Source organism: Cuculus canorus, chromosome 29 (genome assembly GCF_017976375.1).
Source record: "Cuculus canorus isolate bCucCan1 chromosome 29, bCucCan1.pri, whole genome shotgun sequence".
In the NCBI taxonomy this organism is placed as follows: domain Eukaryota; kingdom Metazoa; phylum Chordata; class Aves; order Cuculiformes; family Cuculidae; genus Cuculus; species Cuculus canorus.
In genome coordinates, this window is record NC_071429.1 from 1,190,212 (window position 1) to 1,214,128 (window position 23,917).

The 23,917-nt window shown below is 56.5% G+C and overlaps 1 protein-coding gene across 5 annotated transcripts; it reads right to left on the bottom strand.

The window, feature by feature from the left end:
• Nucleotides 1-1,708: 1,708 nt before the first annotated feature.
• On the bottom strand, nt 1,709-23,562 carry ASIC1 (acid sensing ion channel subunit 1). Of its 5 annotated transcripts, none has more exons than XM_054051576.1 (13): nt 22,913-23,562; nt 22,448-22,525; nt 22,131-22,190; nt 20,857-21,052; nt 6,180-6,330; nt 5,584-5,711; nt 5,224-5,374; nt 5,078-5,134; nt 4,815-4,968; nt 4,488-4,579; nt 4,185-4,264; nt 3,953-4,057; nt 1,709-3,737 (listed from the first exon to the last, which is right to left on the bottom strand). In XM_054051576.1, exons 2-13 carry the CDS (start codon nt 22,474-22,476, stop codon nt 3,633-3,635), a joined length of 1,308 nt encoding a protein of 435 aa, XP_053907551.1. In that variant the 5' UTR covers nt 22,477-22,525; nt 22,913-23,562; the 3' UTR covers nt 1,709-3,632. The 5 variants fall into 5 exon arrangements, with proteins under 5 accessions (XP_053907551.1, XP_053907553.1, XP_053907552.1 ...); XM_054051578.1 differs by adding an exon at nt 7,108-7,446 and having other exon boundaries at nt 22,131-22,525; XM_054051577.1 differs by having other exon boundaries at nt 22,448-22,528.
• Between the last annotated feature and the right edge of the window lie 355 nt (nt 23,563-23,917).

The window sequence follows — 23,917 nt, forward strand, 5'->3', positions numbered from 1 at the left end:
TGCAGAGACAGGATCGCTGCCTGCCCCTGCAAACGGAGCTGCTGTGGAGGGAGAAGGCAGCTGCTCTGGCTCACGGTGGATGGCTGCAATTAATTTAGCTTTATTATCTCCCTTCTGGGCTTAGCTATATTCTCTTCTTCCTATTCAAAGCCCACCCTGTGGCCTTTGCAGCACTGGCTCTGGCAGGGAAGGACCAGAATAGCAGCAAGACTTCTGTTTAAATGCAAAACACCCATCTGCCATTTCCAGGAGCAACAGGGATGTGGCTGGGGCCAAGTGACTGGAGGGAGTTTGGCATTTCACTATTCCCTGCCCACTCACTATTATTCAGTCTCCGTGGGGCTGTTTTGGATGCCAAGTGTTGGATTTGGCATGTTCCTTTTGCTCTTTGTAGCTGGGAATTTTTAGGACAAGAAGCGCACTTCTGTATGGCTCGTGCTGCAACCGCTCCTTACTCGGTTAAATCAAAACCAGGTGATAATCCAGCCGGTGACTCATTTTTTTTTGCTGAAGCTCAGGTGTCTGTCCCAAACCACAGAGGTGTCAGAGCTGGCAAAGCTGAGCAGCCTTGTGTTAATTCCCCTCCTCCTTCTTGAGAGCAAAAGTCAGGTCCCACCCTCGAGCCCTAAGTCTCCCTCCGGACTCGTTCCCATGGCAGCGCTGGACCAGGCGGGGATGCTGGAGCTCCCCTGGGTACCCAGAGCAGTGGCTGGGGCAGCCCAGTGCTTACTGAAGGGATGCTTGAACGGGGCTCTGTTCAACACCAGCTCTGATTTTTCCCAAGTTTTCCCAGCTCTGATGTTTCCCAAGTGACAGAGGACAGGACTAGAGGGAATGGCCTGAAGCTCCACCAGGGGAGGGTCAGGTTGGATATCAGAAAAAAATTCTTCACAGAAAGAGTCATTGGGCACTGGAACAGCTGCCCAGGGAGGGGGTCGAGTCCCCTTCCCTGGAGGTGTTTAAGGAACGGGTGGATGAAGTGCTGAGGGACATGGTTTAGGGAGTGTTAGGAATGGTTGGACTCCATGATCCAGTGGGTCCTTTCCAACCTGGTGATTCTGTGATTCTGTGATTCTGTGATTCTGATGTTGCTGGAAGTCATGCACGCATCTACAGGCAGTTCTGGAGGTCTCGACCAAAGCTTTATCCTCCCCGCCTCTCCTTTTGGCCTTGGCTCCAGGATTTCAGTGAACAGGCAGATGGACTGAGAGAGTTGTGGTTGTTCAGCCTGGAGAAGACTCCAGGGAGACCTTAGAGCAGCTTCCAGTCCCAAAAGGGGCTCCAGGAAAGCTGGAGAGGGGCTCTTGATCAGTGCAGGGAGTGCAGGGAGAGGATGAGGGGGAACAGTTTTGAGCTGAAAGAGGGGAGATTGAGATGAGATCTTAGGGAGAAATGTTCTGCTGTGAGGTTGGGGTGGCCCTGGCCCAGGTTGCCCAGAGCAGTGGTGGCTGCCCCATCCCTGGAGGGGTTCCAGGCCAGGTTGGATGGGGCTTGGAGCCCCTGATCCAGTGGGAGGTGTCCCTGCCCATGACAGGAGGTTGAAATTGGATGGGCTTTGAGGTCCCTTCCATCCTAAACCATTCCAGGATTCTCTGATTCTCTGATCCTAGGATGACGCCATCCTCACCAGCCTCCTTGGGGAGCACTTCCAGGGAGAGAGAAAGGCTCGGTGTTCATGATTTATATCATTCTTTATATCATCGTTAAGAGTAGCAGGTATTGATGTACAATGCATCTGTCATCTTATTGTGCTTCCTATGAAAATGTGTGTACATAGTACAGATACCAGAGAGAATTCAACACTTTATACACTTGAAGGCATTCAGAGATCAGTAACAGAAATAAAAATGGCACAAGAACAAGGCCTAAATGCTACTGGATGGGTATCTACACTGATATGATGCATATATAGATATATATATATATATGTACACATATATATATAGTCATATATATTATATATAAGAAATATAAAATGCAGATGACATAATAGAAACAAAGAAGTTTATGCTTCAACAGGTGAGCAACAAGGTCAAATCCCAGCCCCATCTTTAAAAGCTTGAATGGGAAAGAGGAAGGAAGAAAATAAATAAATGAAATGCAATGAAACAGTAGGAAAAATCCATAAGAAAATTTATGGATGTGGCCGACCTGTCGTCTTTGGGCAATTGCTGGATACAAAGGACTGACACCCAGGTCCTAATTTTGGTCAGGAAGCAAAGAATCATCATAATAATGACAATAATCAAAAGAAAACCGCCGTTTAGAAATAATAATTACTAAAAAGACTTATTGCAAAAGCTCTTAAAGATAAGAAGCACTTCGGCCCTGGGAGGGCTCTGGCTGGGGGGGCCTGGCAGGGGCTGGGGGTGACCAGTTCCCACTGGCCGTGGAGCAGATGGCAGGGCACCTGTGGACCTGGCTAGCGGACACTTGGCCAGTGCTGGCCAGCAGGTCCCTGGGTAGCGTCGGTCCCGGGGCTGCGAGCTGGGAGAAGACCCCCAGGGCCGGTAGGACCCGGTGGCGTTCAGAGGGGTGGGAACCTGTGGGCCCGTGGAGCAGAGCACCCTGTGCTGTGGGGTGGCCATCAACCAATGAACCCTTTGGGTGTTGGGGCTCCTATGCCCACCTGGCCAAAGTGGTGCCACGGGACTGTCCCTCGTGGTGGTCCTGGCTGAGCCGGGCCAGTGGCTGCAGCTGAATTAGAGGCCAGAAGGTTTCCTTCCACCTTTCTCCCCGAGGATGGCTCTTTTTGGTGGAACCCCAGGTTCTCTGGGGACAGGAGGGACTGTGGGGCAGGGCTGGCACCGGCCAGGCTGTGTGGAGCCCAGGAGAGGCAGATGAGGAGACCACACCATCACCTAACCCGATGCAGCCAAGGGCAAGTGCCTGGGTGGTGGGGTCTTCGGTGCCGGCTCCCCTGGTGCTGGCGGCTGGCTAGTGAGCTCGGTGGCTGAGCACTGCTGTCCTGGCGGCAGGGTGCCAAGGAAGACGATTTGGAGAGGTGGATGTGCCCTGTCATGCGCGTGGAGTGGCCAAGAGAGCCCAGGCAAAGGCAGGCTGCGGGCCACAAGGACAGCGAGGCTCTCCTGGGACTGCCAAACCCACTGCTGTGCCTCCTGGGATCACCACAGGGCTCCCCAATGGTCCCTCCTGCCAGGCACGAGGGTCCCAGCAAACGCTGGCCAGGCGTTGGAGCACGATGGACATGGAGACAATGGACAGACAGACGGACAGGGCTGTGGATGGAGACCGCGGCCGAATGGCTGCTTCTTCTTGGCTTCTGGGTTTCTAGTTAAAAAGGCCGAGGAGAGCTGAGGGGAGGAGACGGGGCAGGCCCGTGCCCCAGCCCACTGTGCATGTCGCTCCCCATGCCGCGAGGATGGCTGGGCTGGAGCGTCCTTGAGTCTGCGCAGGGCAGGCGCGGAACCACTGCCGCGGGGGCTGTGCGCCAGGTTCAAGCATGACCTGACCCGACCACTTGCCCCAAAATCCAAGGCCGTCGCTCTTGTCCATGTCCCACCTTGGCGAGGAGCAAGGTCTCCTAGATGTGTCTCTCCGCTGGTGCTCACAGGGAGAAGGGCAGCTCTCCGGAGGGCTTTGGTAGCTCAAGTTGTACATCCAGACGTCAGTTAGCAGGTGAAGTCCTCAAAGGTGCCCCGGGCCGGGTGATGAGGTAGGATGTTGGCTGCGTACGTCATGCCTGCTGGGTGGCCCCGTATGCTTTCACAGGGATTCTGTGGAGCGGAGGATGGATGGAATGCTGGGAGCACTGGTTTCACCCAGAACCCCACAGTGAATGAGCGCTGTCTCCCTGCAGCACCTCTGCCTGCTGCCTCTGCTCCTTTCCCTACCATTCTCCAAATGGTGACCCCCACCCCACAACACATCTGGGGCAGTCTTTGCTCTGCAAGATGGGAGCAGCCTCTCTCGTGGCATGCCTGGCACTTACGTGGCGTTTCACGTCATCCATGCTCAGTGTGACACCCTTGTCTGTGTTGTTTCTCTTGTGGTTCTTGCGGCACTTGCCTCGCCGGCACAGTCGGTGCTTTATCACCTGCAAGAGCCAGATTTCTGCTCTGCCGGGGCTCCTGGGCAGCTCTGCCCCACAACCGAGATCAGCATTTCGGTGCTCCAGGGTACCCTGAGCTCTCTGGAAGTTGGGGCACGGCAGAGACACTCACCTCGTAGGCGTAGTCAAACAGCTCCAGTACCGTGAGGATACTGGCCCCAATGAACAGTCCCATCTGCCCTCCGATGTCACCTGCAAAGAGATGGAAGCTGTCAGTGGGGCTCAAGTCCGGTGCCCAGTGGCAGAGAGAGCAGAGACAGGGCAGAACTCATCACTGCTGTGACCAGTTCCTGGTCACGAGGAGCCCCACTCTCGGGAACAGGGCCATGATGCATGGAGCCAACGTGAGACCACCGTGTTGGAGGACGCTGCTTGGTACTGCCACGGGGATCCCAGCACAGGCAGCCTCACTCACCCAGCAAACCGGCCACCTCGTATGCCTTCTTCTGCTCAATCGTCTCATAGTTCAGGGCTTCAAAGAAGATATCCAGCACCAGGATGTTCTCCCTGTGCAGGACAGAGACAGCCTCAGGCTGAGGTTTGGGATGGAGGGACAAGATGCCCCTTCCCTGGAAACATTCAAGGTCAGGTTGTATGGGGCTCTGAGCAACCTGATCTGGTTGAAGATGTCCCTGCTCACTGCAGGGGGGCTGGATTGGATGACCTTCACAGTCCTTTCCAACCCAAACCTTCCTATGATTCTATAAGATGCTGCCTCATCGCCGTGGCCGCAGTGCGTTACCCGATGTACTGCTCCGACTTGTTGTACTTCTTGGCCAGGTACTTGGCAGAGGCCTTGCTGGGGATCTTGACCATGGAAAGCTCTTTGCCATAGCGGGTCACATTGCAGGGCATCTCGCAGATGCAGTACTCGTTGTCCTTCTCCACCAGGAAATCTGGGCAGGGAGAGAGGGAGATGGAGGGATGGAGAAATCCAACAGCGCCAAGTTCTGTCTGCCTTCGCTCATCACTACAGCTTCATCCCACAATGCCCAGCAGCCTCACCTAACGCTGGATCTGCGCACTCCTTGTACTGCTCCGGGGTGCAGTAAGGGGCATCGCCTGGAAGAGAGAGAAGGCAGGTTTTCCTGTTGGGATGGCGTTGGCAGGCTGAGTGTGGTGGGTCAGACGCTGCCGCACACGGGGCTCACCTGGCATGTGCACCATGCGGCAGTTACAGTTCTCCACCAGGTAGCGGGTCTCGCAGTCGATGCGGCAGGCGGTGATGCTGTAGGTGTCGTAAAACTCTGAGTCACCTGCCACAGCCTTGCAGTCGCCCCAGGGAGGCGGCAGGTAGATGAGCTGGGAGGGGGCAGAAGTTGGTATGAGGAGAGAAGCTCACTGGCCCCCAGCACCCTCGCTGCATCAATCCCCAGCGCCAGATCCCCCTCTCTATCCAACATCAGGAGAGAGCACAGAGCCCCAGGGAGGAGGCTCAGCATCCCACGGCAGCTCTAGCCCACAGCACCGGGTAGGAGAGAGCATCCCAGACTCCCCCCCCCAGTCCCTACCCGCTGCTCCTGGCAGGACACAAAGGTCTGGAAGCCGGGTGCCACCCCGAAGCCCAGCTGGTCGATCAGCGGGGGCTCATCCTGGCTGTGGATCTGCACCTTGATCCCGGCTTCGAACGAAGTCTCATCTGCAGCAGAGAGAAGCAGGGTGAGCGCGGGGCTGTGCCCTGCTCTGCAGGGCTGTGCCAAGCCACCCCAAGAGGGTCCAAAACTCCCATCTCCCACCCTTCCCCTGGGCAAATCCATTCGTTCACATGTCTATCCATCTGTCCATCTGTTTGCTATGCCTTGTTCTTGTCCCCTCCGCCTCAGACCCTCCTGCTCCAGCACTCGCGGGAGAGAAGCAGGGAAAGTGTTTGCCTCTATTTATAAACAAGTGATGGCTGCTTGTCTAAACCGATGGGGAGTTGCCATGGCAAAGAGCAAAGACAAGGAGGAAAAAGGAAAGAAAAGGACCTGAAGTGATGAGAAATGGAAAGAGGGAAGAGGAGGGAGCCTGCGGGATGTGAACATGTGAGGTGAGGTTCTGGGGAGGAGCTGGGAAGCACCCGAAGAGCTGCTGGTGAGCGAGCGGAGCTGCTGAGGCAGTGGGTTACCTGTTTCCCCCCACACTGGCAGGTACTCGTCCTGCTGGATGTCTAGCATGATCTCCAGGCCGTTGCCAGTGCCCCCCTTCATGGTGATGAGCCGTGGCTTCCCGTCCTGCCCCGCATTGAAGGTGTAGCACTTCCCATAGCGGGTGAAGACCTGCGGGAGAGAACAAGGGGCTGAGGCTGGGGCTCCTCTGCCGGCACCAAACTGCTGCCGGCACCACAGCATGGAGCCAGGAGGGCACCACCAGCCCCAAAACGCAGCCTCCTGCAGCCTGGGGGCACAATACAGCCCAAGCGCCTTCCCAACAGGGCATATATTGCTGTTGGAACTGCTCGGTTTTGCCCTGGCAGGGGAGGAGACGTTCCCCATCAAGGCACGGGGACAGTACAGACCCAGAGGAGATGCTTTGCAGCTTTACAGCACCTCAACCTCATAGCAGCCCCATCTCCCCATGATGGCGGTGCTCAGCCCTATGCCTGTACCAGCATCTCCTCCAAGCCCTCCTCTCTCCCTGCAGAGGATGTGGCTGCGTGGAACCCCATCCCCCCATCCCTCCTTGGCAATTCCAGCTAAAACTTCTCTCAGCCCGTATGTCTCCACACTGCTAAGCTGCTGCCAGCCCAGGCAAAGGGCATGTGGTATCGATGGGCTGTAGACCACACAGTGCCCTACGAGCGGTGGTGATGCTGGGATGGAGATGCCGGGCATCTCCTCTACAAGCACAGCCCTGAGGCTGCTCTCCGTGTCCTTCCAGTGGGTCTCCACACTTGGTGCCATCCCCAACTCCAGCAAGATGCCCTGGTGCTGGTAGACGGGGCTGAATGTCCTTACCATGTCCCAGATGGTAAGGACAGCATCGCCTGCTGTGCCTGATCCGGCGCAGTGCCGGCAGAGCTGCTCCCTGCACCTGGCCGCTTTGGGGCTACTCACCACCGCGAAGTCGCCGGGGCCGCACTGCTCGCCCCGGTAGCTGCAGCTTAGCAGCATGTCCTCCAGCTGGTGGCAAGTGCGGTTAAAAAACCCATATAAATTTAGGGGCTTGTCCTCATCCCCAGGGTCAGGCTGGGCTGGGGTGAAGCCCAGCTCCATCCCGGGCTTGTAGTTGACCAGAGGGGCCAGGTAGAGCAGGTCCTCATGGGTGAGCTGCGAGAGCCGCACACGGTTGATGTTGCAGAAGGTGACGGCAGGGAAGGTCATCTCGGGGCTGTCCTCCTCGCTGAGCAGTGTGAGGTGGTGGTACTCCAGGTAGTAGACGATGCGGTCAGCCACCTGGTAGAGGAAGAGGGAGAGGGAGAGGAGGAAGGCCAGTGCCCAGAGTGCCTGCCGGGCACCCAGGCTGCCCTCCACGAAGATGTGGCTCAGCCCGTGCAGCGTGCAGCTGCTGGCAAAGGCCACTAAATCTGTGGCTGTCCCTGCGTCTTCCTCCTCCTCTTCTTCCTCCTCCTGCCCATACAGGAACTCGTCTGGTCCATCCTCTCCTCTCTCGGTGACTGCAGCATCTCTTGGTCCTTCGTCACTGGAGAAGGAGATGGTGCAAAATATCTGGAGAGGCATTGTTCAGCATGTGGGTCCCAGCTGCTGTGTGGAGGTCCTGGCTCTGGTGGTGGTGGGGTCCTGGCTGCCGTCCTGCCCCAGCCTAGGGGTCTTTGATGGTGGGTGAGGGCAGGGAAGGAGGAAAGGGCAAGTTCAGAGAAGAACGGAGAAGGGAAAAGGAGCAAAAGGTGAGCGGGAGTGAGGGAGAGGAGCAGAGGGATGTTTGGAGGGGATGGAGAGGGGAGTGTATATGAGGAGAAGGGAGGAGGAGAGGAGGAGCGAGGGGCGGTTCTGCAGGCTCCCCAGGTCCTCTGGGACCTGCTGGCTGTGGCTGGCAGGATGGAACGGAGACGTCGGAGACATCGCTGGCTCCAGAAGCACGGACTTTTGGGAGCTCCTGGTGCTGCCTGGGGACCCTGAGGGGCTGCCAAGTCGACTGAAGACGGGTGTGCGCAGGTCCCCAGTATGCTCTGTACCCACACCGCATCCTCTGTCCTCACCGTGGGGCAGCACGGCCCTGGCAGCTCCACTGGCTGCTCTGGCCAGGCCCTCCCTGCCGCTTGCCAGGCTTTTTCGGCAGCTGCCATTTGCCAGGCTCTCCAGAATCTTCACCAGGACAGACGGAGCCAGAGGTTTTCCTCAAACGCTTGTGCTGCTGTCTTGCTGCGGTGCCCACCCAGGTGATGCCAGCAAGCGAAGAAGGATGCTGTGATGTCCCCAGCCTCTCATCCTGCCCCTGCAGCACCCGGTCCTGCGGGATCGTTGCCCCGTGCCGTGGGGCAGCAGTGTGCACGTGGAGGCACCGGCGATGTCCCAAGCGGTGCAAAGCCAGGGCTGTTTTAAGCAGGGGTTGGACACTACCAGGGTTCAGGTGATGCCTCCTCCTTCAAAGCCCAACCAGTGCACACGTGTCACCATGTGCTGCCGATCCCTGTGGGGCACTGGAAGCCACTGCTTCTCCAGAAATGGGGTCCAGGCTTTGTGCTGTTGAGCTGGCTGAGGTTGGGGGGTCCAAGGGAGGCAGCGCTGATGCAGGGTGATGGGATGGAGCTGGAGGTTGGGCTGGCTGGAGGGAGCAAAGGCGTCTCCTTGCAGCCCTGCGGCAGCACAGCCTCTTCTTGCGGTTTGCTTTTCTCCTGCACTCAGCACCTGATAAAAGCATCCGATGTGACCACAGAGCAATCTCCAGCCCCTTCCCTGCACTGCAGCCACCCTCGCCAGCCAGAAGAGAAGGGGTACATCTAAATACGGCAGCGCTCTGATGAGCAAGACCTGGATGGGAGGTTTTGATGAATGCCCAGTGCAATGAGCACACCCCAGCCCACCAGTTTGGCTGCTTTGCCTTCTTCCTCACATGCACAGCAGGACCCATGGGTTTCTGAGCACATCCTGGTTCACAGACGTGGGCAACACCAACCGGGCGACCAAATGCAACCAGAAAACTTGTACAATTTGAAATTGATACCAAAGCAAAGTTATCTGCTCTTTCAAAGCAAGTGATGCTGGTGTAATGGAAAGGACATGCTCTGGGGATGATCCCTGCCAGGGCAGATTCAGCCAAGACAATGACTGATGGGTTGTGCCTTGAGGGGCTGTTCTGGGGCTCCCCAAGCTCAATATGCCTCGTAGGACCATTTTGTAAGAGAGATGCTGGCAGCTGCAGCGAGGCTGGGGGCATTGGCAGCACCTAGGAGAAAGGGTGGGTGACCTTGGGGACGAGCGCCAGAGCCATGGGATGAAATTTCATAAAGCTAAGAGCAAGGTCGCACCTTTCAGGAGCAACTCGGAGAATCTGAGCTGGAAACTCATCCTGGGAAATGGGACTAGGGAGGCAGATTGGGGGACTGGGAGCCACCAAGCCATGGGGATCAGGTCACATCTCAGACTTTTGCCTTTGATGGAGATGAGTTGCAGCTGCACCGTGGGCAGGGCTGGGCTATAAAGGCATCATGGCCTCACCTGGGAGGGGATTTGGAGCACTGGGTTGGCTCAGTCCTAAGGGAGCAAGCTGGGGTGATTGTAAGCAGGCTGGTGCTAGAGATACTTTTTTTTTGCAGCAAGTGAGCAGGTACAAGCTGGCTGAGGTCAGGGTGGGATTTCTGGTGTTCCCCAGCTCCTGGGCAGGGAATTTCTGTGCAACATCTGTAGGAGGAAGAGGAAGGAAAGTGGAAGAGAACCCCGAAGGGGTTTGCTCAGCCCTGGTAGGGCACCAAGAGGTGAGCGGTGCCGCCCCATGGGATAGTCCCTGATGATGTAAGTGAGCAACTGGTCTGATCCTGTGGTGTGGGAAGGTTTAATGTGTCTTCTTGGGATCAACTGCAGCAGGGAGAGGGAGATGTTGTAATGAAAACACTCCATCATCAGCTGGGGCCATTAAACTGCCTTGCTCAGCTTAAACAGCTTGTGGAGAATGCCGGGGCTGTTCCAGTGAGGATGAGAGCTGCTCCAGTTACCACTGCCTGTCCCCAAGCTGACACTTGAGCTGGGGTGAAGGTGACCTGGAACAGCTGCAGCCACGAAGGGGAGCACAGCACAAAGGGGAGTACATCCTGACCCCACAACTGGGGACAAACTATGGCCAGATTGCGAGCAGGGGATGCCATCCTGGTTTGTGCAAGTTTTGGAGAAGCCGGAGGAGTCCTTGGGCTCATTCCAGCTCCTCCCTCACAAGGAGTTCTTTTTGCCCTCTCTCAGGTAAAGGTTTGGTGGGGGAGAGAGAGATGGGGGATGCTATAATTAACTGTGATATCAACCCTAGTGGTGTCTCGTGCTGGGATGATGCCACCACACCCTGACCCAACACTGGGGACCAAGGATGCTCAATGCCCTCCTCCCTGCTGCAGCAAGGGATGCAGGATGCTAGAAGGATCCTGGATTTTTCTGATTCCAGCATAGTGTTTGCCCACTGTCCTGGGATGCTTTGGACCTGCTGGCTGCTTTGCAGCTTGTCACGGGCTCGGGAAAGGAGGCTCCCTGGAGCAGGGGAGCATGGAGGCGGCTGGGGCGGGGGGGAAGGGAAGCGGGAGGGGGATTTGATGGCAGCAACAGCACATTTCACAGCCTGTCACGCTTTAATGGCAGAGGAGATCAAAGCTGGGATGGAGTTATTCATAGAGATAAACCGATCCCTGAGGAAGCGAGGAGAAAACAACATTGCAAGCTCTGTTATCCCAGGCCTGCAAGGAGCATCCTAGCCCCGGGGAGGCTGTTGCAAAAAGCGCTCCAGGAGCCAAACGTGTTCAGTTTTGTAAGCGGTGCTGCCTTTCTCCAAAGGCTGTCTGAGAAGGAGCTGGGCTGCCTGCATCTTCCTTGGGCTGGCAGAGGTTGCAGCCGATGAGTGGGAAGGGATGAGATGGGGTGAAACTACAGCCAGAAGGAGAATTTGGGGAGATGAATACTTGATGGGCACCTTGCAGCTGGACTGTCCCAGTCCCACAACACCATTAGGTGCAATGGTGGGGGCAAAAAAATCAGGTTTGAAACAGCTCAACAAGGTTCTTTGCAGCTCCCATGCCTACCGAGGTGTTGGTGGGGGCACCTGTGGTGCCTCCGTTGCCACTTTGAGCAGGATGAGCTGCTTCAGGACGGCTCTGGGGTTGCAAATCCCCTTGCCAACCCTGGGAAGAGGCAGAGTTGGGGCAGCTGAGCAAGGTGGGATTGCCCGGGCAGCCAGGATCTCTGCCGGGACTAATCCTGCCACCCTTTATCAGATGCTGCCACCTTGCCTCCGCTCGCTCTGCCAGCCAAGCCGGGTGCAGCTTGTGTTATCCAGCCCTTTATCCCCTAGATTAGACGCTTCACAGTGGATTAGCATGTCACATTCTAATGCAGAAAAATTGATGATTAAAAAGGAGTTTTTCCTCTGTATTATTCCCCACCTCCGCCTTCTCTCCACCCCATCCCTGTGGGCCTGGGCAGCCCAGCCCCAGCCGTGGGGACCGGTGATGCTGCAGCACTTGGTGATGCAGGAGCCCCATCCCTGGCTCGCGCAGGGAATGGGAAGCCAAACATCCCTTTTTGGGATTGTGCAGGGCTGGCTTGCTCCATCCCAGTTACTTTTGGTGGAGAAGCCAGGCACTCCAGCACTATCGGCTGCAGACTCGGCATCTGCAGCGCAGGACTTTAATAAAAAGCCCATTATGGTGAGTAATGCGCTAAGTGGACTTCATTAGGGACCTGGGCCTCCCTGGCACCCATTGTTCCTTATGATTTCATATCGGATGCACCTTATCTCCTCTCCAAAGGCTTCTATTTAAACTCTATTAATCTTTCAAGGCTTCCCTGGGCCACCGCTGCTGAGCGCTTCCCTGCCAGCCCAGCTGGGCGCTGGTGCCCTGCGCACAGAGGCTGCAGTGGCCCCACTGGTTTGGGGACTTGGGAAGAGGGCTCAGCTGTGACCCCCACAGCTCTGTGGGTGGTGGGGTGGGTACCTGCGCCAGGCCCTTTGCTGCGCATCCACTGGAACTCCAGCCACTTTATCCTTCTTGCCTTATTTCTGCTCCTATAATTGAAAAGGCTCATAAAGCTGAGAGCTTTCCAGGTATTTACTGACCCGTCAGCCTCACCTCTGTGCCTGGGAACCCATGGAACAGATCCTCCTAGAAGCTCTGCTAGAGCACGTGGAGAACAGGGAGGTGATTAACGGCAGCCAGCACGGCTTCACCAGGGGCAAATCCTGTCTGACCAACTTAGTGGCTTTCTCTGATGGCGTAACCACAGCAGTGGACACGGGCAAAGCGATGGATGTGATCTGTCTGGACTTCTGTAAAGCCTTTGACACGATCCCCCACAACATCCTTTCTCTAAATTGGAAAGATTTGGATTTGATGGGTGGATGGTTTGGTGGCTAAGAAACTGGTTGGATGGTCATATTCAAAGAGTAGTGGTCAATGGCTCCAAGTCCAGGTGGAGATCAGTGACGAGTGGTGTCCTTCAGGGGACACCCTGGGACCTGTGCTGTTCAGTATCTTTATCAATGACATAGGCAGCGAGATCAAGGGCACCGTCAGCAAGTTTGCAGATGACGCCAAGCTGAGGGGTGCAGTTGCCACAGTGGAAGGATGGGATGGCATCCAGAGGGACCTGGACAGCTGGAGAAGTGGGGCTGGGAGAACCTTATGGGGTTCAACAAAGCCAAGGGCAAGGTCCTGCGCCTGGGTCGGGGCATGAGCCGGCAACGTGTGCTTGCAGCCCAGAAACCAACCGTGTCCTGGGCTGCATCCAAAGCAGTGTGGCCAGCAGGGAGGGAGGGGATTCTGCCCCTCTGTTCCTCTCTTGTGAGACCTCATCTGGAATACTGTGTCCAGTTCTGGAATCCTCAACATAAGGAGGAGATGGAGCTGTTAGAACGGGTCTAGAGGAGGCCACAAGGATGATCTGAGGGCTGGAGCTCCTCCTGTACGAGGACAGGCTGAGAGAGTTGGGGTTGTTCAGCCTGGAGAAGAGAAGGCTCTGAGGAGATCTTATGGCGATCTTCCAGTACCTGAAGGGACTCCAGGAAAGCTGGGGAGGGGCCGTTCATAAAGGCTTGAGGGGATAGGATGAGGGAGAACGGGGATAAACTGGAGAGGGGCAGATTTAGACTGGACATAGGGAAGAACTTCTTCCCCATGAGGGTGGGGAGGCCCTGCCCCAGGTTGCCCAGGGAAGCTGTGGCTGCCCCATCCCTGGAGGTGTTCCAGGCCAGGTTGGATGGGCCTTGGAGCCCCTGATCCGGTGAGAGATGTCCCTGCCCATGGCAGGGGGGTTGGAACTGGATGATCTTTAAGGTCCCTTCCAACCCAAACTATTCTATGATTCTATTTTACCCACCGGTGCTGCCCCTTTGGGCTCTGGAGAGGTCACTGGGACCACGCTGACTCTGCCTTGCTGGGATGCAGGCGATGCTGCTGAGGTGCTGATAATTCCCACAAAACCAGGATTATTTTGCATGGACACTTATCCCAGTGCCTTGCCGTGTTTCCTGCCGATCACGAATTACCCGTAAGGAGGTTGCAATTTTTTCCGACATCCTTCACAATCACTTAGACCGTTTGTGCAGGCAGATCTGAGCCGACGGTTTTATTGGTGAAGGGGGGGAAAAAAAAATGGTATTCAGATCTGGTTTTCCTGCCGTGTTCACTTGCTCTGTCTCTGTGCGCATCACGGTTTTCAAATCTAATTTGATCCAAGCAGGGGTTGGATTAAAGGAGGTTACACAGCCCTAGCGTAAGGCTGCTTTGGATGGGTCTCACTGTCACTTTACCAGGTGTGGTGCCTCCTGGAGAGCAAGGAGAAAGGGGCTTAAAATGCCTGATGAACCAGAAGGAGAGTGGGAAGTTCCCTACCCCAGCGCTGTCCTGGGCTTTGGCTCAGTCCTTATGGTAAAAGTCTGGATGCAAACACACCAAACCTTCCTTGCACACAAAAAGTTCCCCAAACTAAATAAAAGGTTATAATATCCAAGTGTCGGAGCCTGTATGAATAAATAAGAGCCTGAGATGGTGAGGAGCTCCTTGAGTCAGGGTTGTTTCGGGAATTGCAGTGATGCCTGCTGTTTAGAGAGCCCTGGCTCCGGCCAAAAGCTCTGCAGGTGATAAAACAAAGGTGTCTATAAAAAGCCAGATAAATTAAAACTGAGGCAAAAGGCCTCAAGAGAGTTAATTTTCTGAATCTTCCTGGGGAGAGCTTGGCTCTGCACGCTTGGGGGACCTGGGCCCTCTGCCCCTGGCTTCTACCAGCTTGATGTGGGGAGAGAGAAAGAGGAAACCGGCACCTTCCTAGCCTGGTTCTTTGCAATACTTGCAGTCAGCCTGGGTCTCAGGTAAAGACTATAGAAGGAATACTTTGGAAAAAAAAAAACCCATATGCCGGTGGTGATCTGTGCTGTGTTTCCAGCCTGTGGCTCCTGCTGGGACCAGTGCCAGGGGGGCACACGTACACAGGGAACCCCATCTGCAGCTGTGACATCCTTGCTTCCATTGTAGCCGGATAGCACTTGAAAGCCTCCTCATCTCTTCCAGCAGCCACAGAGGCCATTAAACCTTATTAATAATAATTAATATTTCATTTGTTAATGATTCTTTATGTGCAAAAGCATCTCAAGAGGAGCAGGAATGGCCTGAGGTGCATCTGAGCCACTCGGAGCTCTTGGCACGACACCCTCTGGGTGTGCACGACAGCTCTGCGTGTGCAAAGTGCTTTGAGCGTGCAGGATGGCCCTGAGGGTGCAGAGTGCTCTGGGCACACATGATGCATCTGGGTGTGCAAAGTGCTTTAGGCATGCACGATAGCCCTTGGTGTGCAGAGCATGCTGCTGGGTGCCGGGGCTCCCCAGCAGTGCATGGTGCTGGGGTTGGACATTGCCCCTGGGCAGGGCCAGGGACTCTCTGACACCCAGCTGGGCCTGATCCTGATCTCTCTCCCTTCCTAATTGCCTGCTGCGTTGAGTGGAAGGGATGTTGCTCAGCGCTTCGAAGTTCAAGGCACTAAATGATTTATCTTCTTCGTTGCAGAGCCACTAATGAAGCCACTACAAGGCACAGGCATGCGTCGCCTCCTGCCACGCCATGCCCAGCGCCGGTGTCCTTGGTCTGCTTGTTCCTGACCCCCTTCTGCGCTGGCTCAGCCAAGATCGTGGCAGGTTGAGTGGCAGCGCTCCCATACAGCGACAGCGCTGGGTTCGCACCATGGCATCGCCATCCGGCTGCAGAAGGAAGGTGAAATGCATCTGGCTTCGAATGAGGTGCTGTCTTTGTGTTGATGTCGGTGCAGGGTGAGCGGAGCCGCAGGATCCCCAATCCTTCTGCCTGTGCTCCCATGGGCGGCCACATCTGGGAAAGCCTGGATGAAGCTGGGAAGAGGGGGCAGCTGAGGAGCAACTCACCAGGATCTCTGCGCTGCGCCTGAGGGCTAAACAGCTCACGGCTGCTTTCTGGATGATTTGCTTCGAGCAAAACACCAGGATACTTGAAAGCCTCTGAGCTGTCGAGGAGCCGACGGAGTCAGGGTGCTGTCAGCCTGCTGAGCTTCCCAGGAAAGCCGTGTCACCACCAGCAAACGGCTATGGTCCCATCCGTGACTGCATTCCTGCCTGCAACTGCTCCTCTGCTCCATCACTTCCAATTATTTTGCACCAGGCAGCCCATGTCCCACTGAGTTTGCTCCATTCATCTGGAAAACGATGCAGCCTCTGGGGTCAAACGATGCTGCTGCTCGACAGCAGAAAGAGGCCGATGCAGAGGGTGAGCCGGGAGGTTGTGGGTGATACAGGTGGGGATGCGGTGGCCTGGCCCTGGGGAGAACCACCGAGATGCTGGCGAGATGACTCGCCACTTGGAAAGAATGGATATACGCGAGCAGTTTCAAACGCTTATAAGTTATTTAGAAGCCCAAGCGCTGCTTTAAAAAGTGATTTACATAAATCACTTGAGTGTCTTACAGAAGTTGTAAATGCACGGGTTCAGCCCTGGGAGCTGCTGCTCTTGGCGTTGCAGGATGATGTTTTTTGGGGCCAGCAGCTGCCCTGCTGCCTATGTGTAGTCCCTAAGTTGTTCTTCCAGACCCAGATGGGTCCATACGGTTTGTTCATGAACTGTCTAAAGCTCCAGAAAATCTGGGCATCAGTAATTCCCATGCCTGCTCTCTCCAGCTGTGTTGGAGATGCTTTTCACCCTGGCTCTATGATTATCCACTAACGCAGCACTGCAGGGGAGCTCTGCACAGCTCTCGGGCTTATGATTGCCACAGCTCCTCGTGTGCCCATGGGGTGCCACGGGTAGGATGCCTAGGTCCTCCAGCGGATCCTGGGATGTGGGTCCTGTGGGGCTCAGGATCCAAGGAGAGCAGCGCATCCCCTGGTTGAGTAGCCTGAGACCAGCAGCCTGAGCATCCCCCGTTGCACCTCTCCCTCTGAGCTTGAATGGGTGCTGGAGGGTACCCTGGCACCTAACAAGGAGGTTTGAATGATATGAGGGTTTTATTGCAGGGGAAAAGGCCATGGCGCTCCTGGGGTGGCAGGAACTGCCTCCCAACGCGTGCCAGCAGGAGTGAGGAGGGCTAAAAAGGGGGGTCCAGAGGGGTGCAGAGAAGCAGGCATGGGAGTTTAGCAAGATCTGAGGGACATAGTAGGATCTGGTGGGGCCCAGCAGGGTTCCTCGAGGTGCAGTGGGGTTCAGAAGTGTGGTGGGGAGGCTCAGCAGGGTGCAGTGGGGTACAAGAAGATGTCTCTCTATCTGTTCTCCATCACAGCAGCCCCTGCATTGCTCTAGTGACAGGAGGAGAGGATGAGTGTGGTTGTGGTTTGCTGGAACAGCTCCAGACCTCTCCTGTTCCCTGCCTTGCTCTTCCTCCTTGCCCTCAGTATTTCCAGGGCAGAGGGTGCAGAATCCAATGCAAAAGGCAGGAGCATGATCTCCGCGTCAAACTCAATTCTCCCCTAGTGCCAGCTCAGCCTTGAAGCCTCATGGAAATGCTCCAGAGGTCTTAATCCTCTGCAGTTCATTGAGGCTGTCCTGTGCGCTCTGCCCCGGGGCTCCCAGCTCCTGCGCCAGGCTCAGCCTCTGTGCCCTGAAGCGGGATGGTGACACAGAGCTAGAGACGCGGCTCTCCCTGTGGCAGGGTGTGAGAAGGAAAAGCTGCAAATGCACATTGCACCGTGCCAAGCTCACATCCTCCCTGCCTCTCATGACCCCCCCAAAAAGGGATTTCATGAGCGTTGGGCACAAAACTGGCGTTTAATGCTGGTTTTATAGGGGAGAGCCCCAATTCCCACCCCATGGGCCATGCTGGGGTGAGGAAAGGAAGTTTCTCCTCTGGGCTTCTCCTTTTTCCCTGGGATGGAAAGAAAATTAATAGGGATTAGAGCCCAGAGAGAGGATGCCTGGGCCTTTTCCTTGCTGAGTGAGGAGCAGATCCATGGAGGATGTGCAGAGCTCCACAGGAGAGAGAGGAAATGCAAGCTGGGAGCTGGTGGAGCTGCACATTCCTGCAACAGAACGAGGGCTCAAACTCATAAATAATAAAGGAGCAAGCGTGAAACATCATTGATTTCTGCTGCTAATGAGCACATCGGGGAGCACGATCCCAAAACTGAGGTGATGGGGAGGGTGATTCCCCCTTCTCTGCAAAGGCGAACTGGGCGGCTGTCCCCTGCCAGCCCCAACTGTGGCCCCGGTGGTGTGAGGCTCTGGGCACAGCCCTGGTAACCGGGACATCCTTAGCCCATATCCCTCAGGGCTGCAGAGGCTGTGCCTTGAGGGGTGTCAGGACTTGCCCTCAGCCTTGCGTTTGTCCTTCGGGGCTTTAAGGCTGTGCCAGGATTTGAGGCTGGGAAGCAGAGCTGGCTGTGTCTCTCTATGTCCTCCTCCCCAACCTGAACCGCTGCAAGGGGGAGCCTTGGTGGACCCTGGGCATCCCTGTGGTCCTGGAGGGGCTGTGAAGAACGAGGGCAGAGCTGGAGTGGGCCAATTGTGTCATCTGGGTCCCCTTAAAGGGTTCAGTCCTGAATAAGGGACAGATCCAAGCCCATTCAGCTCCACCTCTGTACCTGGAGCATCCCTGCATCCAGCCCCTGTGGTGCACCAGACAGACAGGGTGGTGATGGAGAGAGATGAGCAATGCCAGGGACCCTCTGATGCAGCCTGGTGATGATGCAGGATGAAAGAGGAGGTGGGGAAAGTCCGCATAATCCCAGGATGGGCTTCCCCATGGCACCCAGCACCAGTAGTGTGTGCCAAGGGATCCTGTCCTGGCTGCAGGGCGATGCTGTGCGCTGGTAAGGGGGCTGCTGAGACCCAGCCCGCAGCCCCCCTGGGATGCTTGTGGGTGGGTGCATTACAGAGGGCACACGGGCAGTGCTCCCAGTACTGGGGAGAGCCTGGGCTGCTGTAGCTGCACCCCACGATGCTCTCCCACTCTTTGATGATGTTCTCCCACCATCTGGCAGCACAACAGGGGACGCGGGCAGAAGGCAGCTCCTGCCACCTTATTGTAACCCCGGATATTATGGTTACGGCAGCCCCTCATTTGCATTCGCTGCATCTCTCCCTTCTGCCAGGGACAGATAACGCAGCACCAGTGTGTTGTGGCCACGGTGCTGGCAGCAGAGCCACGCTTCTTCCCGTCACCTCCTGCGCCGGCCAGCATCAGCATGCAGCCAGCATCGCCCGGGCAGCCGCTCACCTCATGGCCATCCCCATCCTCTCCCCAACCCTCCCCACCAGCCACAGCACTGAAGTTAAACAGCTGCAAAGGGGACAGGCACTGGGAGAAGAGTGACATGCATTCCTGCCTGCATGCAGGCAGCTCCCCAGCCCCAAAATCCTCCCTGGCTAGGCTCCTCTCTGGACACAGCATCTGCTCTATTTCAGCAAGAAAAGAGGGGCAGCGCATTGAGAATACAGCATTGAGCACAGCCCCTGCACAGGGCAGTAGGACCTCCATCAGGGCAGATGACAGTGCAACGCCGGGGGATTGTCCCCAGCACCCACCAGCTTTGACCAGTTCCACCAGCCCCAGAGCAACACTGAGCCCAGCTCAGCCTGGGCAGATGCGTTCTGACCTGGGAGAAGGGAGCAGCAAGGCAGCAGGAATTAACCTGTCAAACCAACCCAAGCTTTCAAAGCTTCTACAAAGCCCCAGGACCTCAGTGCAGGGATGGACAAAGGTTTCAGGCAGCCCTGCTCCCAGCCCCACCGCGCACAGACCTGCCCGTGCAAGGCAAGGGGAATCCAAACAGCAATATAAATATAGCACAGACCCAGTTTTTTTTCTAATCAAATCCATCAAATCATCCCAACCTGCTTGCAAGGAATAATCCAGGCAGGAAAACCAAACCAGCTGCGAGTCTATTTTGCTTTTGCCAGTTGGAGGGGATGCAGAAAGGGTATTTGGAGCCCAGCACATCAAGGATGGGGGTCCCTAGGATGCTTCAGCACAGAAAACACAACTGGGTACCGGGAAGAAAATGGCATCAAAACCCGCTGGTGGCCACCAGCCCCGGCAGAGAGGATCCAGCCCTCCAGGCTGCAAAACTGCCTCCATTTAACAAATAAAATGCCTGACAGTTGACAACAGAGAATTGCTCCTATGTAAAGAAACTGCCAAGGGAATTGAATGCAGGTGATTAAAATCACCCAGATTGTGCTGGGACCTGGGCAGCAGCACTGCGGACACCCAGCTCGTTCCTTGGCATGTTGGGCGGCTTCGTCCTCGCTTGGAATGGGAAGCGAGTGGGACATCCTGAGGCTGGGGATGAGGACCGGGAGCCTGAAGAGCAGAGCCACATGCTCCACGCTGGAGCCGGCTCAGGAACAGTCACCCCGGCTGCCGAATTTATTAGCCAGCACCCGAATAGCCAGCACTGTTTAATTCCCAGCTGCATGGGGAGAGGCAGCCACAGGGGGATAAAGGCTTTATTGTGTGCTGCATCCACGCACCAGTGCAAGATGCAACCTGTGTGTGGGGCACAACGCTGTGCCACTGGGATCTGCTTTCCCCGAGAGATTGCAGAGCTCTCACGGGTCCCCACCAGCCATAGCGACCGCTCTCCCTGCTTTTCCACCGGTGGCTCCTCACCACGCAGCAGTTTCCAGCAGGATCATAGGATCATAGGATGGTTTGAGTTGGAAGGGATCTTAAAGATCATCCAGTTCCAACCCCCCTGCCATGGGCAGGGATGCCTCCCACTGGCTCAGGCTGCCCAAGGCCCCATCCAACCTGGCCTTGAACACCTCCAGGGATGGGGCATCCACAGCTTCCCTGGGCAACCTGGGCCAGGGCCTCACCACCCTCATTATGAAAAATTTCCTCCTTATATCTTGCCTAAATCTTTCCCTCTCCAATTTATAGCCATTCCCCCTCATCCTATCACTACATGCCCTTGTAAAAAGTCCCTCCCCAGCTTTCCAGCCTAGCATGGACAACCCTGCTTTGCAGAGCCCAAGCGATCCCAGGGAGCTTTTCCCATGTGGGAGCACCCCGTGCAGCCACCCCGAGCAGCACCCGCTCGAGGAAGCTAAAACCCAGCAGCGTTCCCTGGCATTGCCTTAATCAAGACGCTGCTGGACCTTTCTGAGCTGAAAGGAGGAAGGAGCGGCCACAGGCAGACGAACACACTCCTTACATGGGGGAAACATGGCATTGGGCTGGGGTCATGGGGGCACTCACCACTTTGAAGTCTTCAGGGGTGCATGGCTCCCCGCGGAAGAAGCAGGACAGCAGCATCTCCCGAATGTCGTGGCCAGCCCGGTCATAAAACTCCAGCATGTTGAAAGGTTTGGGCTTGAAGTTTCGGAAGTTTGCCTTGTCCTGCAGGATTTCCAGCTGCTTCTCATCTGCGGTCTGGGTGTCCGGGATCTCATATCTTAGGGGAAAGAGCAGGGAGAGTTTCAGGCCTGACTGTAGCAGCTGCTCCCGCTGGTGGAAGTCATTGAGTCTTCACATGAGCTGCTTCTCCCCTGACCCCATCGTGGGCTCAACAAAGTCCCAGACACTTTGCATGTAGCATTTTTGGAGCATTCAACAGCACAAACTGGCCAAGAGGCACATGAGAGGTGGCAAGAGGACGGGTGAGGAGGTCAAGCTGGGAAGCAGCCACATACCAAACCCATCCCACTTGCCCCAGAGCTGGTCCTGCTGTACTGGCCCTGGTTAAGGCCAACCCAGATGCCTTTGGTAGCCTCGCTGCTGCAGGTGGTGGCCTCACTGATATGTGGGCTGGGTGTGGCTCTCTGTTCCCGCTCTCCTGGATGCATTCGCCTGCCTGGGGCATGGGTTGGGGCAGCGGTGAAGCCCCTTGGCAAAGGGCAAAGGCAGAGAATGCACCTCGGTTGTGGCATCGGGCTCATGGCAGTGGCTTGGAAGCACCAAGGAGCCACTACGGCCATGGGGATGGGTTGGGTTGGGAAGGGTGAGTGAGGGTCTTCTCCATGGACCCTGCCACCAAAGGGATGGCACCAATTTCTGGTCGCAGTGTGTGGGTGATGCTCAGCAGCTTCCCCTTCTGGCACCCCTGGCCTGGCTGCATGTGTCCATCACCCAGGACACAGCGCTGGAGCTGCGCATGTTGAATCAGCCCCATAGCATCCCAAGGTCGCCCTGGCATTGCTGCACACCAGGGAAGGAGTCACACGTGCTGAAACCATCCAGAGCAGTCCCAGCATGGAAACCATGAGCAGTAGCAGTAGCAGGACCTGGTGGCTCCTTGCTCTCAGCTGCTGGCATTGCCGCACAGCAGCTGCATCCAGCTGCAGAGCTGAACTAACTCAGGATCCGATTCCTCCCAGAGACTAAGGAGATGCCGCCCACGCCAGTTATGGAAATGCACCTTCCTGATGCTCGCTGCCCTACGTCGTGCACGTCTGCTGGGTTGGCTGGAGCCACACACAGTAGCCTGTCCTGGCACACGGAGATGTCACCTCGGGCCTCCTCTGAGCACCCACCTGTTATTGAGCAGGGCGAGGAGCTCCCCGGCGTGGTACAGGTCATTCTTGGTCACCCGGCTGAAACGAAACTCGTTGAGGTTGCAGAAGGTGACAGCGGGGAAGGTGAGCCTGGTGGCCGCCACCTCGTCCAGCTTGGTGACGTGGGGGTAGAGGAAATAGTACTGGATACGGTTGGTGCAGACGAGGGCGAGCAACGCCAGCGAGCCCAGGAAGCAAAGAGCCCAGACCACGCGCTTCAGCGACAGCCGCTCATATGAAAAGATGTGTGAGAGCCCGTGGAGGGTGGAGCTGCTGGCGAAGGCCTGGATGCTCACCGGGTGCCCACTGTCCACCTCCTCCTCATCCACCTTCAGGTCCATCATGGTCCGTGCTGGCACGCTGGGGTGGCCACTCTGCTGAGAAGGGAGCCTATGGGTGCCTTGGGGATGCTGCCACTGCCCAGCCCGTGGCATCGCCGTGCAGCGATGCTGGGGGTGCACCTGGCAGCCCTCGCATGGGCCAAATGCTTTGTTGCTTCCTGCTCTTCCCCACAAGTTTATATATTTATATATGAACACACACACATATGTGTGTATCTCTATATATTTTTGGGTGCAGCCTCTTGCATTTCCTCCCCTCGTGTCTCCTCTCTGTCCTCCCCATCCCATAGCAGGATCAGGGTGCCGTGCCCCCAGCACCCTGCTGTATCCACCCCTCCCATCTCTCTTCTAATTCCCATCCACCTCCCTCAAATGGCACCGGTCCATCAACAAACAGATGAAGGAATTAAGGATGCAAACCTGGAATCAGGGCTGGTGGCCGGAGCTGGCACTGGGCTTGTTCTGCTCCGCAGCAGAAGCTGCCGCCGTGACGAGGATGCCGGGGTTGGGATGAGCTTTCCTCCACCTCTTGCCGCTGGGTGGGAAGACAGGAGCGGGAGACGCACAAGCACGGAGGGTGCGAGAGGCACCGGCAGCAGCGGGCGAACCGGAAAAGAAGGAGGGGGAATAAAAATAGCCTCGGTGGTACCTTGGTCCAAGCGTGGGAGCAAGGATGCGCTGGGGCCTCACTCAGCACTGTGCGGGGGGACCAGAAGCGACCATCACTGAAGAGGAGGCAGCTGCTGGGTGCGAGGAGAAAAGAGGGGGAGAAGGAAGGCGAGCAGGAGGCTGCTTCCTTGCCAAACACATGGATACCTCCCCCTGTGGCTATCTGGGAGCTGGTGATTTCTTCAGATGCATAATCCGCATGAAGTCATTGTCTGTGCGCTGGTGGGGCTGGAGGCCGCGGAGGGGTGCCGCAGGCCGGTAGGCAGCGAGGAGGAGGAGAAGGAGAAGAAGGAGAAGGAGAAGAAGGAGGAGGAGAGAGAGAGGCGGAGGAGCGGGGCGCTCCAGCGATTGCAGGCTGCTGACAGGGGCTGTTGGTGCTGCTGGCGTGTGCATGTGGGTAATGTGTGTGTGCGTGTGCGTGCGTGTGCTACTCCCATCCCCCAGCCCCTTCCAGTGATGCTCCGGCTCCTCGCTCCACCAGAGCCCCTCCAGCCCCACAATACAGCCCTGACCAGCCTCTCCCCTCCACTGCCCTCGCAGGCTTCACCCGTGGGTTGCCCCAGCACCAGGGTGGATGCTCACAGACACCTGTGTTGGTCTTTTTTTGGAAGAACCAAAGGTGGGCGTGATCCAGCCCTTTCCAGCCGCCTCCTTGGGGTGGCAGTGGGGCGCTCTGGTGCCTTGAGCATCTATCTCGGGCTGGATGGGTGCAGACCTGCTCCTCACCACCTGCCACTGTGGTCCCACACACAACAC